Source organism: Tachysurus fulvidraco, chromosome 2 (genome assembly GCF_022655615.1).
Source record: "Tachysurus fulvidraco isolate hzauxx_2018 chromosome 2, HZAU_PFXX_2.0, whole genome shotgun sequence".
NCBI classification, from domain to species: domain Eukaryota; kingdom Metazoa; phylum Chordata; class Actinopteri; order Siluriformes; family Bagridae; genus Tachysurus; species Tachysurus fulvidraco.
The window spans coordinates 27,968,694-27,986,423 of NC_062519.1; the positions used below are offsets into that span (position 1 = coordinate 27,968,694).

General features: G+C 38.4%; 1 protein-coding gene across 2 annotated transcripts in view; it reads left to right on the forward strand.

Annotated features, from left to right (window-relative positions):
- Positions 1 to 291: 291 nt before the first annotated feature.
- The window catches only part of tle2b (TLE family member 2, transcriptional corepressor b), a 63,877-nt gene continuing 46,438 nt past the window's right edge, over positions 292 to 17,730 (forward strand). Inside the window, exons 1-4 of one of the 2 annotated variants that reach the window (XM_027169668.2) lie at positions 292 to 693; positions 847 to 934; positions 8,018 to 8,115; positions 10,248 to 10,311. In XM_027169668.2, coding sequence (XP_027025469.1) covers positions 911 to 934; positions 8,018 to 8,115; positions 10,248 to 10,311 — 186 coding nt within the window. In that variant the 5' untranslated portion in view covers positions 292 to 693; positions 847 to 910. The remainder of the gene's footprint in view (positions 694 to 846; positions 935 to 8,017; positions 8,116 to 10,247; positions 10,312 to 17,730) is intronic. The other variant, XM_027169669.2, reaches the window with a different exon arrangement.

Here is a 17,730-nt window from a genome sequence, read left to right on the forward strand (position 1 = left end):
TGAATCTAATGTGATCTAATCTACTCTAAAAATATTAAATCGGTGTCAATAATGAATCCATATATAACACACATGTACTAAGGTCTGTAAGAGTGCTCTCTCTCTCTCTCTCTCTCTCTCTCTCTCTCTCTCTCTCTCTCTCTCTCTCTCTCTCTCTCTCTCTCTCTATGTCTGTCTCACTCACTCTTGCTCTTTTTCTTTCTCAGCTATCTTCACTGTGCCACCTTAACTGCAGCTTGAGCAGGCTGTTCATGTTTGTGTTGAAGCCAACAGGCACAATATATTACAGTCTAGGGCTTGCTGCTGAAAAGCCTGCTGGATCTTCCAGTGACCTGCTGTTCTTTCCTGCTTTCCTGTGTTTTTTTATTCTCCCTCTCCCTCCTCTAGATTTAGATTAAAAACAAAGCTCTTTCTCTCTCCCATCCTCATTTTTTTACTGTCTCCTCCCTTTTTTACACTCTCAATCTGGCTCTGGGAAAAATCCCTTTAGTTTGTCTCTCTGTGTTACAAGAGGAAGTCGCTTGGCTCGATTCGGATGGAGGTGTGTGTTTGTTTTTGGACCTTGTTTGTGTGCTTTGAGGAAGGACAGAGAAGGGACAGTTGGATGTGACTTCATTAGAGCAGTCAGACTCATCAGAGCGAGAAAGAGGAGGACAGCTGAGAGTGTGACTTTGACTCCTCTGAGGAGGAAAGGTGAAGAAAAAGTCAGCAGTGGGAGTTTCTGCAATTAATTTTGCATCAGCTCTTGTTGGATGCACTGTTTTTCAGACTCAGATTCTAAAGCTGGGTTCCTAACTCTGGATCCTGGGCTCTGTCCCTGCTGAAATCTCTACCTCCCCTTTACAGGAGTGCAAAGATCTGAGGAAGCCCACTATCCATCAGACTCCTAAGGAGCATCTCTGTGCTGACCATGTACCCTCAGGGTAGACACCCGGTAAGTGCATGACACTCCTTTGCTTTTATCCTTTTACTATCTCCCTTTCTTAGTCTCTATTTATCTTTCTCATTCCTTAGTCTCTATTTATTTTTCTTATTCCTTCTCTTTCAGTGATGCACACATACAAATACATTCATTCTTATCTAGATCAGTGAGAAATAGGAAATACATAGATGAAACAGTTTCTGGGAAAGAGATGTCTCTCTTCAGAGGCTTTCAATCAAACACACACACACACACACACACACACACACACACACACACACACACACACACACACACACACACAAGCCCGTCAGCTGCACCCAGGTGTTCTCTGTAGCCGGTTTATTTTAAGTTGTGTGGGTGGAACAGCACTCTGTGTGTGTGTGTGTGTGTGTGTGTGTGTGTGTGTGTGTGTGTGTGTGTGTGTGTGTGTGTGTGTGCACTTGTTTGCTTGTGTTTGTGGGCATTATACTTTGTATAATAACCTTTTGTCATGTTACACACTTGAGTTCATGGAAAGGAGGACCAGTCACAGTGAGCTGGCTTGTTATCAGGTAGGTGTTGAAAGCATATGGGTCAGTGGCCTGTTTGATGTATTCCCGCTAGAGACCACTGAGAATCCATAATTCAGTCTCACTCAGCTGGCGTGAAACAATTATCCTAGCACAGTCTGATTACAATAACTCTTCATGCAACTCTCTATACTGTGTCACTGCCTAACCATCATATGTGTAAAGCTGCTGTATTAGTGGAGTTACAGCCACAGAGAGCTTTCTGTATGAGGAATGAACTCCAGAGGGTAGTTATAGCAGGTGTTTCTTTTTATATCTCACTGGTGGCAGAGAAAATGGAAAGCACAATATGATTGAGTGCATGCATATACTCCTTTTATGTCGGAGGATGTGTTTGCTTGGTTCATACCATCGGGGATCACTGGCATGTATTTGTAACATGTTTTCCATTGCTGCTGAGTTGACAGACAGATGACAAAATCAATTACAGGGCAGTAAAGCCTTCAGAAACTTTGTAGCTTCTCAGTCATCACTCTCAGCTCAGTTCCTAGAAAGGCAGATCTTGCAGATTGTAGACATCACTAAATCTTGTCAGTGCCAGCCTCTGTTTGTTCTGTTCCTATGCGTGTGTGTCGTGTGTATGGGTTAAGACCTGATCTACAAGGCAAACAGTGCCAGAACGTGTGGTAGCCGTCATCGACCCCACTGAATTTTTTGTGGTTGTTAGGGCTGTGATGTTAAATTGCGATAAATTATGCCATAGTATAATTTTTTGGAGAGCAGTAATAGTACTTTTGTTGTAGCATTCAACTTTATTATCACAAAACAAACAAACAATATATATAGTTTTTTGTTTGTGCCTGAAGTTGAATGCTACGTGCAGTATAGTGAAGTGACATACAGCTAAGTATGGTGAACCATACTCAGAATTTGTTCTCTGCATTTAACCCATCCAAAGTGCACACACACAGCAGCGAACACACACACCGTGAACACACACCCGGAGCAGTGGGCAGCCATTTATGCTGCGGTGCCCAGGGAGCAGTTGGGGGGGGGGGGGGGGGTGTTTCAGTGTCTTGCTCAAGGGCACCTCAGTTGTGGCCGGCCCGAGACTCGGACCCACAACCTTAGGATTACGAGTCAGACTTTCTAACCATTAGGCCACGACTTGCCCCAATAGATAGCATATCCTTATCTTGTACTAAAAGAAAATACAAGTTTAATTTAAAATTTCCATTTAAACAAATACAGTTTGATCTTATAACACAATTTGCAAACAAAACCAGAAATGGCCAAGAAATCCAAGAACCAAGATATCAGAAAAGTTCACTTATTTGATTGGCTCATCAACAACCTACTTCAATTTTCATGCAGTTACAAAACAAAAACCGTAACACCCACTGGTACCTTACCACATGCAGTTTCCTGTGTCTTTGATGCTAGGTTGCATCTACACAGTATACACACTGGGACACACACTTCTATGAGCCAAACAGTGCAAGCAGTTAGTAATGTGAGCCAGCTCTTGAGATAAAAGCTAAAGACTTATTAGGGATAAACAGGGCACACCTTTCATGAGAGAGTAGAGGTCTTATACATCAAGTAATGGAGTTTAGTAGTGTGAACTTATCACGATTATGTGGATTTGTGAATCCCCTGCAGGTTGCTCTAGTTAGTCTGTATTTGAAGGGAATGATTGCATGTATGTAATTATGGGAAAATTTGTTCCATCTTGTATGCGTATTTCTGCAGAGCTGCTTTCTACCTGGTTTACATATATATAAACCTTGGACAAATTAAAAGGAAAAAAACAGAGACTCTGTTGTTCTATAGGCTATCTTGCTGTCATGGTTTGGGTCCGCTTGTACTCTTAGGGGAAAGAGTCTCTTCAAGTCGAAAGATAGTTCTTCCGAACGATCACTCTTAATGCATGATATATTCGTGGACGTGTTTCAGTGGTCTGTTTCAGATTGATTCCTCCCTCATCCACAGTGGACAAATCGTATGCTGTGATGTTCACACTGTGCTTTACACCGTATTTAAAATACCAGCTGAGGGATTCTTTTGGACGAATGTTTCTCAAGACTTCTCAATAATTATACACAAAATATAAGCAATGCTCGATTAGCACCATCTCTGTCTGGAGGAGTGATTGAAAACTCCCTTTTGTGCCTCCTAAAATGTTGCTATCTAGATACAGGGGTAGATTCAATAGAGGAGGATCAAAATAAGAGGCAGAAAGAGCATCTCCTAGCTAACTGAGGATGTGTGGACCTGATCACGGCATTTGCACATCATCATGTGTACCTAATAACTAAATGATTTGGGGTTGGTACATGGGCCATATTGGTATGGCATTGTTTGGGATTTTATGCGATTAACCTGTAGGAATTTAACTAACCACACAGATCATGGACTTAAACATGGCACACAAATGGCATATGAGTTTGCTTGGTTACTTAAGAGATGATCATGCATCCCATGCAGTTTTCATCAGTCGTTAACTTGCTCTTCCTGTTTTTTTCTGTCCTAATGTATGCATATCTGTGAGTGTGTGGAATTTTTTCATGTGCTAATCAGGAGGCCAAGGGATGCATCTATGCCAAATACCCAACCCCAGGCCTCACACATGCTCACTTAGCTAGGAGCTGCTCATTTTGGCACAATTTCTTCTTCCCGCCCTTCCATTGTTCCATTCTGACTGCAGATTTTGACCAATGCACCTATGTAACACTGCAGGATTTTGGAATCTAAACTGATTACAGTCAGTTATGGCTTTCACTTCTAATCTAATGTTTTCATCAGCCAATGTAAAGCCACAGAGGTGAGAGGATTGAGCTGAGAAAGGTTTTGGAAAGACACCAGGTTGTTTTTCTCCTGCCAGTGTGCATTTTCTAATCCAGCCTTGGATTTGCAGCTTTGGGTTAACCCTACGAAGAGAGGGCAACCTATACTGAAACCATGGTGACTCTCTGAGACTGTAGACTGTGTTAAATGAGGTTTAAATGAGGTTTAGATGGAGGAGAAAACTACCGGATAGCAGCTGCTTGGACACTGGTTTGTGTTGGGACACTGGCACTGATTACCTGAGTGCCATTCCCAGTGCCATTTGTCATAGGCATGCAGAGTACAGTTGTGGTTCTCACCATGATGGAGTGTTTTTCAAGTGGGCAAAGACAAGGAGCCTGATCTGCCTTGTAGGGTTTAGCAGTGGTTAGAGAGTGGAGGAGGATTCAAACAGTGTGGAAAGCATGTGCATGCAAAGACAGTTATACCCTCCTAGGATCACAGCTATACTCCCTTTCCCTCCACACTCTGGTGCTCCTCATCCCTGCTTTTTTTTTTACTAAATATTTCACCAGCCGATAATTATTTCATGGCCATGGCCGTCTCCTGACTATTTTGGAAGAAGCAGTGATGCAACTGGCACAGACACTTCAGAAATAGTGCAGTCTCTCTTCACCACCCTGTCTGAACTCTGGTACTGCAGTTAGCTCAAACACTCACACACAAAGTGAACACACGTCAGGAAGCATCAGAGAAAGAGGTTTATACCTCACTGTTGCTAGGCCACCCTGTTGATAGATCATTGTTGATGTCTCTGGGTGTCTTTTTTTTTTTTTGCATGTCTCTTTTAGTGTTAATTCAAATGGTATCAGATAAAAATACCCATCAGATTTCAAACATCAATAATGTAAAATGTTCTGTATGTTAACTAATTAATTTGTACCTTGAGGCCTAGCTCCTTGTTCTGCAAAAGTACATTTATTTCAGTGGAATTTAATGGAAAAATGTTTATTGTTATACTGTATACTTCTGATGCAAATATATTTTGTGAGCAAAACCTCACAGCGAGTTCACAAAACTTCAAACAATCAGCTGCTTTATTCGTTTAAACTCTTTTTTTTTCCAGTACTGAAACTCTAACATGGAGCTTCTACTTTTAGCAGTATGTAGGCAGTCAAATAATATGATTAATGTCACTCAGATTATTCCATGTAAATCATGTACTAAGATCCCAAATACCTATGTGTGTAAAATCTGATTAACTGTACCTGAAGTTCGTGGATCATAAGTGTTGTCTTAGATACTGATACAAAATGTCCGGAGACCTATTTTTAAATTTAGTTTGCAAGAATGCGAAATTTAATACCTGACTGATGATCATATTAATTCATAAACTCCTTCAGTCTCTTTTATGCTCAGTAATTAAAATAGTGGGTTTATATTAAATGCTTTGAAACACATTTTTAGGTATTTATAGATACATGAAACAAATTTTGAATGTTGCACATTTAGGTAGAAACCACGATAAACAATAATATTGTACTAGCGTCTGGGGTGGGAATGATATAATATAAAACATTTTTTAATCAATATTTTTGTTTTTGTGTTTCTTGTAATTGTAAAGCAACCTTGGCTGTGATAATAATAATAATAATAATAATAATAATAATAATAATAATAATAATAATAATAACAACAACAACAACAATAATAATAATAATGATTATTATTATTGTTGTTATTGTTATTATTATTATTATTATTATTATTATTATTATTAGAAAGAAAGAAAGAAAGAAAGAAAGAAAGAAAGAAAGAAAGAAAGAAAGAAATCTATAATAATAATAATAATACTTATTATTATTATTATTATTATTATTATTATTATTATTATTATAGATTTCTTTCTTTCTTTCTTTCTTTCTTTCTTTCTTTCTTTCTTTCTTTCTTTCTTTCTCTCTCCATCTTCTGCTCTATGTTTCTCAGCTTCTCATCCTCCGCACTCTCTGTAGATAATCCTTCGTAATTCTCACTCGCTTCTGCTCATCTAAATTGCGCCTGACTGACTGACTGCTATCTCACATGGCTTTCTGTATGTGTGTCTGTCTTAACAGTCACACACACACACACACACACACACACACACACACACACACACACACACACACACACACACACACACACACACACACACAAACCCCTAGATTAGCTGGATCAGGTTGGGTTTTCTAGATCCCTCTGCTGTCTGACACTCAATTACTAAGCAGACATTTGAACTCTGTTCCTGTTTATATGCTTACATCTAGGCATGTGCCATTATTATTATTATTATTATTATTATTATTATTATTATTATTATTATTATTATTATTATTATTATTATTTTATAGTTTTATGTTATTATCACAATGTGCTATTAAAAATGACTTCATGCTCAGCAGACCACAGTGTCATTAAGCATCCTTTCAGCCATACATGAACCTCAGATGTATTTAGATCCATCATACATGGTGGTTAAAAATTTGACATTTAATTTTGAAGGGTAATGGACAGGTCACCAGACAGGGCACTGCCCAGGCTTACTTTAGTGGATACCCAAATTTGCTGCACTTTATCTATTGTGATTATCCAGTTATCTCTACTGATTATTATTAGTCTCGATTACAAAATCCACAATTTTCTCTCCCCTTTATTTTTGAAATGATATATTTCACCTAAGTATTATAAGAATTATATTAGTATTTTTGCAATAATCGACTACTCCTAAATAATTGTTGCTTTTACGGCATTTATTTACACATACCTAAGACTTTTGCCAAAACTATAAAAAAAAGTGTGGATCCTTTTCTTGCTTAGATGTGATTTATTTGTTGTTTTATGTTTGATTTTTTTCAAAATTCTGCAATTTATGGTGCTAACTGCCTCTGATTTGGTGTAATAGCTCTAAAGGATGTTCACTAAAGGACAGTTAGAGTGCACAAACAGTGTCTGTGTCTGTCTGAGTGGAAAAAGGTCAATGGGGATATGCTACAGACACACACACACACACACACACACACACACACACACACACACACACACACACACACACACACACACACACACACACACACACACACACACACACACACACACACACTGTGCTGTATGTGCCGAACCTATCCAGCCAGTGCTGAGCCCCCAGCTTAATTACCACAAAGCCCATGGAGTGACTGACCTCCACCGTTAGCCTAATTGAAATTTAATTGAAATTCACTTGTCTAGACTAATGAAGCTCCTGCAAACTTTTAGCCGATCTTCTCACATGTCCTGCAGTGTGCTACGGTGGCTGGAAAAAGAGGGGGGCAACACAGGCCACAGAAAGAGCTGAAGATTAGAGCAGAAAAGCAGCCATTTTAAGTGTGGCTGGTGCTGTAAATAGCTAGTGGAATTAGAGTAAGTGAGGGAATTAATGAGGACCAGTGTGTATAAATAAGGCTACTGTCTGGTCCAGGCTGTGTGTGTGAGATTAACAGAGGTAACTGTGATCCTGTCATGTGGAGATGGGAGCAGGATACTGATCTATAAACAGCGTTAGAGTAGTTTGATGAAGCATCTGTCTGAAACTAAGCAGATAATAAGATACTTTCAATTTCATCCTTTTGCTTTTGTCACACAGTCACATCATCAGTAAATACAAGGTTGTACTGTCAGTCTCAGTTTTAGGACACACAACTGGGTTGTTTTTCTTTTATATGTAATTAGAAGGTAGCTACATGATACTTAATGTGATTGATGATCTCTCTCTCTCCCTCAGGTCCCACTGCAGCCTGGCCAGTCCTTCAAGTTCACTGTGCTGGAGACACTGGACCGGATTAAAGAGGAGTTCCAGTTCCTCCAGGCACAGTACCACAGGTGAGGAACACACATGACCCTGGAGCTGCTGGTTCGATTTAATGCTGCTTAATTCTTGATACCATTCACACTTCCCTGGCCTCTTTTACAGCAAGTGGAGAGAAGGACACTTCTGCTTTATTCGAAGTCTGAATACATAACAACTTATAAAAAAAAATATATAAGCACTGAATTAGAGAAGAACAGATGAGTTTCAGAAACTGAATTATTTGGAAAAGATTATGGAAATGGAGTATTCATGTATCACTTGACAAAAAACAACCAAATAACAGCAAGGCAGAATGTTTTCCACATTATACATTTTAACAAACAACTTTAAGTACAGTTGGGTCCAAAAATCTAAATCCATTAGTGAAAATGAATCTAATCCAGCAACAACTGGAGAGAAAAGAAGTATCTTACAAGAATTGCTTAGCATGAAACTCTTAAAGTTTCTGTTAAACCTGAGTACCTTCTTTAGATCAGTAAAAAAGGATACAATCTCAATATCCTAGATTCGCTTACATTTGAATAGTGACTAAGTGCCGAATCTTGAACGTTGAACATTTCCTTTCCTTTTCACAGTCCCCTCGGTCAGAGACTTTTCTTTCTGATCAAAATATAAGAGAAATGAACTTTGACTGTAGCCGACATCGTTCAACAATTTAAATGTGTTGTGTTCGAGTGAGTCAACAAGCAGACAGTAACAGAATTAGAGTAGAGTGGACTAAGTAACTATTAATATACATAGAGCTTGTGTTTATGTTTACATTTATTAATTTAGCAGATGGCTGATTCCTAAGAATTAAGGCTGATTCATATCAAGGCTTTATTGTATTTAGCAGGTTTAATATAGCATCAATCCCAAAATCAATTAATGTCACATTCATACTCCACAAGGCAAGATGTGCCATAAAAGCAAGGTTACGGCATGTAATCTGTTTTGTAATCCTGGCGATGGGAAGCTGTACTGATTTGCACTGCTAAAATGATGCTTTGTTTTTTTTATTGTGAAAAAACGAAGCTTACCGATGTCAACAATGCTCAGGCTTGAATACAAATCCAGGGTTTTGTTTAGAATAACCAGGCCAGATGAACCAGAAAAGCAATGTATTAATCAGAGTGAAAAATTAGGCAAAGGGATGATTTATCTACAAACAGACTGAAATAGCAAAAGACAGAAAGTTGAACAAGGCAAAACTGCAGAAATACACAGCTTATGTTACTTCGGAAGGTCATGTGTAGGAGCTTGGAGGTCGTGATGAAACATGGTGTAGGTTCAGTGGTTTGGTCAGAAAAATGGATGGTACTGAATAAAAATGGGAACCATGAGAAAACTTGTTTTTTTCTATCAACAAGAAGTTAACTTTGCCTTTCTGACAGAATGTAAGAACTGAACAGTTTACGGTTATTAACAAGCCCCAACTTAGTCACTTAGGTTCATGTGCATTCACCTAGTAATTACAATATGTTTCCAAAAGGTCTTGAAGGCAGAGTTAATAACCTTACAGAATGATTTAATGGAGTCTGCGTAATTGTGCACAGTTGTGTCTGACTACTCTGAGGATTGCGAATAGGGATATACTGTCTGTGTGCTTGTGGTCAGTGCTCTGATGTGGCTGGCTGGGGATCTTGGGAAATGTATTTTGTGTTTCTGAATGAAGAAGTAACTAGAAAAGTGTAGGAACTAGAAAAGAAAAGTTAAATTTGAGCACCAAAAATTTTCTAGCATGAGTCATAACTGGATTGAAGCGGATTATAACAGGATTGAAGACCCATATTAAATAGCACCCCCTAAAAGGTCATTAAACCACAAAAATCTATTTAGACCCCTGTATTTTTTAAGTGACACTTTTCAGATCTTGACCAGATGTTTGATTTAATAAATAAAGCAACACATTTGGTAATCAGCTCAAGCCTAATAATCCAAAAGCAGTAATAAGCAGGTAGCATCTGAGTTTCTGAGACTATTTGCATTTCATTTGATTTAATGAATTAGATTTGCTAATTTTGCCAAGAATTAGATTTTTCTCATGAGAGAAAATACACTTTGCTTTTAGCTTTTAAAACTTTAATGTAACTATGTTTATCTGAAGCAGAGCTGTGTTTTTATTTGTTACCTGAACTAATACTTGTGTTATTTCAATCTGTAGTCTGAAGCTGGAGTGTGAGAAGCTGGCCAGTGAGAAGACTGAGATGCAGAGGCACTACATCATGGTGAGTCCTGGTTGGGGTCCGCAGTCAAAATCTGTACAGTGTGTGAGTGGGTAAAGGCAGAAAAAAGTTGAACTGGTTTGGCCTTTGGCATGGGGCGAGGTTGCTGCTAGAACGTATGTGTTTCATGGAGGCAAGAGTAGATACAGCACAAAAGTAAGTCTAACAACTACTAAACCTGATATATAGGCTATCATCAGGGACCTGTAATTGAGGTCCAATAGCAGCTGATGATGATGATGCTCTGGCTATTTTAACGCATGTACCTTTGTTGTCAGTGTCAAGGTTGTTTGCTGATTTGTTCTCTCACTGTCTGTACCATGATACCAAGCCAGAAAGCAAAAAGTACTTTACTTTATTAGGGAATACAATTATTGTAGTATTACAAATAGGGGTTATAAATTTTGTTTTAGTTACAATTGCTATTTTATCTTTATTTCAAATACAAAACACTAGCTCAATTCAAAAAGAAAAGGTGAATGAAGGTGTGCTTTCATTATTTACTGTTGTGAAAATCCTGAAAATGATGGAAACGTGATTAGATTAATGAAGAACTTAATGAAGTCTTGCCTGGCTCATAGCAATAACCTGTTTCTGTAGACAACTATGTTGACAACATGAAGCTATGGCTCAATCTTAGCTACACTGATATTACTAACAACTTGGTTATATTCATGGTGAAGTGCAAAGGGCTTTTTTTACACATCCAGAGCAACTTACGTTTTTATCTTATTTTATACAACTGAGCAATTGCGGGTTAAAGGTCTTGCTCCAGGTCCCAGCGGTGGTAGCTTGGTGGTCCTTGGATCAAACTCACAGCCTTCCAATTGGTAGCCCAATAACTTAACCACTAAGCTACCACATCACACTATCAGTATCGGTGTCAGTTTTAGTATCAGTGTCAGTATCATTGTCAATATCAATATCAGTATCTTTGTCAGTATCAGTCAGTATCAGTGTCAGTATCAGTGTCAATATCAGTATCAATATCATTGTCAGTATCAGTCAGTGTTAGTATCGGCATCAGTATCATTCAGTGTCAGTATCGGTATCAGTATCAGTGTCAGAATCATCGTCAATATCAGTATCAGTATCGTTGTCAGTATCAGTCAGTGTTAGTATCGGTATCAGTATCAGTATCAGTGTCAGTATCATTGTCAATATCAGTATCAGTATTATTGTCAGTATCAGTGTCAGTATCAGTGTCAGTATCATTGTCAATATCAGTCAGTGTCAGTATTCGTGTCGGTATCATTGTCAATATCAGTATAGGTATTATTGTCAGTATCAGTCAGTGTCAGTATCAGTGTCAGTATCATTGTCAGTATCAGTATCAGTGTCAGTATCATTGTCAATATCAGTGTCAGTATCAGTATCATTGTCAGTATCAGTCAGTGTCAGTGTCGGTATCAGTGTCAGTATCAGTGTCAGTATCATTGTCAATATCAGTATCTGTATCATTGTCAGTGTCAGTATCAGTATCATTGTCAGTATCAGTCAGTGTCAGTCAGTGTCAGTATCGGTATCAGTGTCAGTATCAGTGTCAGTATCATTGTCAATATCAGTATCTGTATCATTGTCAATATCAGTGTCAGTATCAGTATCGGTATCATTGTCAGTATCAGTCAGTGTCAGTATCGGTGTCAGTATCGGTATCAGTATCAGTATCAGTGTCAGTATCGGTATCAGTATCAGTCAGTGTCAGTATCGGTGTCAGTATCGGTATCAGTGTCAGTATCAGTGTCACTATCGGTATCAGTATCAGTCAGTATCAGTATCAGTATCATCATCAGTATAAGTCAGTGTCAGTATCAGTGTCAGTATCAGTATCAGTATCTGTATCATCATCAGTGATATAAGTCAGTGTCAGTATCAGTATCAGTGTCAGTATCAGTGTCAGTATCATTGTCATTATCAGTATCAGTATCAGTCAGTGTCAGTATCGGTATCAGTGTCAGTATCAGTATCAGTGTCAGTATCATTGTCAGTATCATTGTCAATATCAGTATCAGTATCATTGTCAGTATCAGTCAGTGTCAGTATTGGTATCAGTGTCAGTATCAGTGTCAGTATCATTGTCAATATCAGTATCATAGTCAGTGTCAGTATCGGTATCAGTATCAGTATCATTGTCAATATCAGTATCAGTATCATTGTCAGTATCAGTATCAGTATCAGTCAGTGTCAGTATTGGTATCAGTGTCAGTATCATTGTCAATATCAGTGTCATTATCAGTATCAGTGTCGGTATCATTGTCAGTTTCAGTATCCGTGTCAGCACCAGTGTGAGTGTCAGTATCATTGTCAGTATCAGTCAGTGTCAGTATCAGTGTCAGTATCAGTGTCATTATAAGTATCAGTGTCGGTATCAGTATCATTGTCAGTATCAGTCAGTGTCAGTATCAGTGTCAGTATCAGTATCAGTATCAGTATCATTGTCAATATCAGTATCATTGTCAGTGTCAATATCAGTGTCAGTATCAGTATCATTGTCAGTATCAGTCAGTGTCAGTATCGGTATCGGTATCAGTATCAATCGATGTATCGGTATCGGTGTATCAGTATCGGTGTATCTGTATCGAGTTGTCGGTATCGGTGTACCGGTATCAGTGTATCGTTGTCAGTGTCGGTATCGGTGTTGGAGTATCGGTATCGGTATTGGTGTATCAGTATCGGTGTATCGGTATCGGTGTCGGTATTGGTGTATCGGTATCACTATCAGTGTATTGTTATCGGTATCACTATCAGTGTATCGTATCGGTATCGGTGTATCGGTTTCGGTATCGGTGTATCGGTATCAGTGTATCGGTATCAGTGTATTGTCTCTGTGTCGGTATCGGTTTCGGTGTTGGTGTATCGGTAGCGGTGTATCGGTATCGGTGTCGGTGTCAGTATCGGTGTCGGTATCGGTGTCAGTATCAGTGTCAGTATCAGTCAGTGTCAGTATCAGTATCAGTGTCAGTGTCAGTGTCAGTGTCAGTGTCAGTATCAGTGTCAGTGTCAGTATCAGTCAGTGTCAGTATCAGTGTCAGTATCAATATCAGTGTCATTATCAGTATCAGTGTCGGTATCATTGTCAATATCAGTATCAGTATCATTGTCAGTATCATTCAGTGTCAGTATCGGTATCAGTATCAGTGTCAGAATCATCGTCAATATCAGTATCAGTATCATTGTCAGTATCAGTCAGTGTCAGTATCATTATCAGTATCATTGTCAATATCGTTGTCAGTGTCAGTATCAGTGTCAGTATCAGTATCAGTATCATTGTCAATATCAGTATCATTGTCAATATCAGTATCAGTATCATTGTCAGTATCATTGTCAGTGTCAGTATCAGTGTCAGTATCATTGTCAATATCAGTATCTGTATCATTGTCAGTATCAGTGTCAGTATCATTGTCAATATCAGTATCATTGTCAGTATCAGTATCAGTATCAATCAGTGTCAGTATCAGTATCATTGTCAGTATCATTGTCAGTGTCAGTATCAGTGTCAGTATCATTGTCAATATCAGTATCTGTATCATTGTCAGTATCAGTGTCAGTATCATTGTCAATATCAGTATCATTGTCAGTATCAGTATCAGTATCAATCAGTGTCAGTATCAGTGTCAGTGTCAGTATCATTGTCAGTATCATTGTCAATATCAGTATCAGTATCATTGTCAGTGTCAGTATCAGTATCAGTATCATTGTCAGTGTCAGTATCAGTGTCAGTATCGGTGTCAGTATCAGTGTCAGTATCAGTGTCAGTATCAGTCAGTGTCAGTATCAGTGTCAGTATCAGTGTCAGTATCAGTGTCAATATCAGTGTCAGTATCAGTATCATTGTCAGTATCAGTCAGTGTCAGTACCGGTATCAGTGTCAGTGTCAGTATCATTGTCAATATCAGTATCAGTATCATTGTCAGTATCAGTCAGTGTCAGTATCGGTATCAGTCAAATAGACCCCAGGTATGCACAAGGGTTACATAAATATCATATGTACTATGGCAATGACAAACCTTAGCACACAATGTTTTATAGATAAAACAGACTTTTTTGTATAGATGGGCCGTGAATGTTTCCATGTCACACACAGAGGTTTGGTCTGCCTTCGATCTGACCTACTCTGAGTGAACAAATGCAAATAAGCACAGGTGATGGGGGTGTTTGCACAACAAAAGCAGGGCTGAAGAACTGTGAAAATCTCAACAGGGGGAATCACACCTCGGGACCCGCACCAGAAAATAAAAAAGTCAGTAAATCTAGTGTTAATGTTTGCTGTTACTTCATTCATTTATCATCAGTAACCACTTGATCCTGGTTGGATGTTTGATTATTAAATCATGAAAACTTTTGTTTCTTTATCATTTTAAATGTATTTATATTTATGTTTATAAATATCTCGGTACAGCATTGAAACCCCCACAGTTATTGCTGTATTTAGTCCTTTTCCAGTTGGATTATTTAATTCACACGTTCCCAATTTGTATAAAATAGCTAAACAGGAAACACAGTGTGTAGGTAACAGTAATTAAGCCATTTATTATGAGTCCTAATGTGTGCCGTGCGTTAGTGTTGATGTATATATGCACTGCTGGGTACCGTATGTGTCACTGTGTGTGATTTCACTGTGATCAGTAGAGAGGACAAGAAGGAAGAAACATGTATAGTGAGGAAGTGCAAGTGATGATATAGATGAGAGAAGAGGGAGAGAAAAGGAGAACGAGTAAGAAGAATGAAGATGAGTGAGAATGTGACAGTAGGCTGAATGAGAGATGAAGAACGACAAAGAAGAAAAGAGTGTGACAGACATAGATGAAGAAAGCAAGGAGAAAAACATGGAGAGATAGACATCACAAGCACAGACACGTAAATAATGTGAAGCATTCAGAAAAAGCAGCTAGCCCAGCGGGCTATATTTAGCCAGTTAAACCCGTCATGTACACCAAGACTTGTTTCGACAGCCATTGCCTTTATTTCCATGCATTCATAATTCATCATCACTTGCCCTCTTCCATTCCTGGAAACCCCCCCCCCCCCCCCCCCAGACTTTCAGTGAATGATTTATTTGGTGTGGCCATGAAATAGTTCTTCAGCCTCATTAGAGATGTTAGAATAGTGGTTTATATGAGATCATAGTGTCTGCACTTTGATCTGTATTCATCCTCCAAATCTAACGACAGCCACGTCACCTTTTATAGTCAACAACTCAGCTGGCTGCAACTATCTGAGTGATAGAATCTGGATGATTTGCAGGAAAGTCCAACACTTAACCTCTTTTTTCTTCTCCAGATCAACTGTATTCAGAACATTTTACTTTGGTGTCTGCTGTATTAAACGTATGAAGAAAGGTTTTTCATGAAATAACTATTTGCTGGGAGGGCATTTTACTAGCTAGAAAGATTTTAGAAATAGAAAGATCAGAATAAAAAGATTTTTTTTTCAAAAATTCTTTCTAAAACTAATTATATTTTTCATTTAATTAACTGAATCACACTCCCATATGCAAGCCCCAACATTTTCAAAATAACAACATTCAAATTTAGATATTTGCCTTTAAATTCAGATTTCTAAAAGGTGTGATTCTGTGTCTATACTTTAGCCCTACACTCATGCATCAGTAGGTTCAGGCGTTTCTCATTCTCATAACTAGAGTACTGTGCATTGATTTAAATGTAGTATCTGAATAATTCATAGTAGTTCATGAATAATATGCTTTAAGATAAGTAACTGAACTGTAAGCCCGGATAGAGAATTACTTTGAATTTGCATGATATGATCTCAGGTTTTAAACTGTGCTTATCCTTCTAAAGTAAGTTTAGTGCAAACAGGTCTTGCATTCTTTTCTCTGTACAGGAAAACATGTTGAAATTCTTGCTCATAGTGTAATTGAACATACTGAAGCAGTGCGCAGAGATTAGGTTCAAAATGATTTGCCTGACTTAATTTTCTTCCTTATTTTACATTCCATAAACAGAGTTCTCAGCTAAGTGTTAACATGAAGGAATGTGTGTGTGTGTGTGTGTGTGTGTGTGTGTGTGTGTGTGTGTGTGTGTGTGTGTGTGTGTGTGTGTGTGTGTGTGTGCGGGTGGGTGGGTGGGTGCGTGACAGGTGTGAGGTCAGTCTACTGCTAATAATGAAAGTGGTATGCATGGTCACTCAACCACTTGGGTTCATGGGTGCAGTCATGGTTCTGAGGTGGTCAAGGATAGAGGGTGAGATAAAAAAGAAAGCGAGAGAGAGGAGGAGGGGTGGATAGGGGGATTAATGCACTGCTCTGCACTGTAACTCCCCTGGCCAGCTCATCTGTCTGATTCACACTGACACTCTCAGCTCTATCCAGGAACATTACTGCCACAGATTGCCCTCACGCCTACAGACAGAGAGAAAGAGAAGGAGGGGGAAGAGAGAGAGAGAGAGAGAGAGAGAGAGAGAGAGAGAGAGAGAGAGAGAGAGAGAGAGAGAGAGATGGGTGTTCAAAACAGAGCACTGAGAGAGGAAAAGATAAAAAACAGGGATGAATACAGCTAGATTGAGGGCACTGAGAAAAAGAGTGATAAATAACATAAAAGCACAGAGAGCTGAGGTGAGGGAGAAATAATGATTAGGGGAGAGGAACGATGAATTGAGGCAGACAGAGGGAGGAAGGAATAAGAGTGGTTCTTAAACTGCTTAGTCCTTAGTAAAAACTAATATTGCAGGACTGTGCGTAGAATATAGTGAAGGTGAAATGAACATTTGCCATTTCATTGTAGGCCTTTTATTCTCCATACATTTCTATATACTTTTTTTTTTTTACTATAAGTCTAATTATGGTAGTATTTTTATTTATCTGCTTTTAATCACATTTTAATCACTGCAGTTACATCCAAAGTCCGTTTATTTCAACACAATATTTTAAAATTGGAAATTGTCTTTGGTTTTACCACATGGAGGATTGTACAATTTACCATAACAAACACATACAGTATTTAGGAAAACAGCATAATTCATTTATTTATTTATTTTTTCTAACCATGCCATTCAAGGTGCCATTGTAAAGCCAATTTTTTTTATTATTATTTATTTTTAACAATGATTAGCTTTTTCCTGTTCTGTAATCTCCTATATTTTACCTGCTCCCACAGACAGCTTGACCAACTCCACCAGCTGCCACAGTTATTATTTTTGTTTGCTCTGCTCACAATCTTTTCTAACAATCCTGCTTGGTTCTGTTTTCTAAAAATACAAACACAGTAGTAATTTAGCACAGTGACCGTGGACTGTTTAAAGCATTACTTAGGACATGTTTTATTGTACGACTCAATGATGGGACTGTGTGTCTTATTCAAATTTACCAGTTATACCTCACAAAAAATCATTCTGAGAATGATTAGAAAAAGACTTAACCCCATGAATCCCAAGAAAACAAGCCATTAAGCAAGCATTTTAACC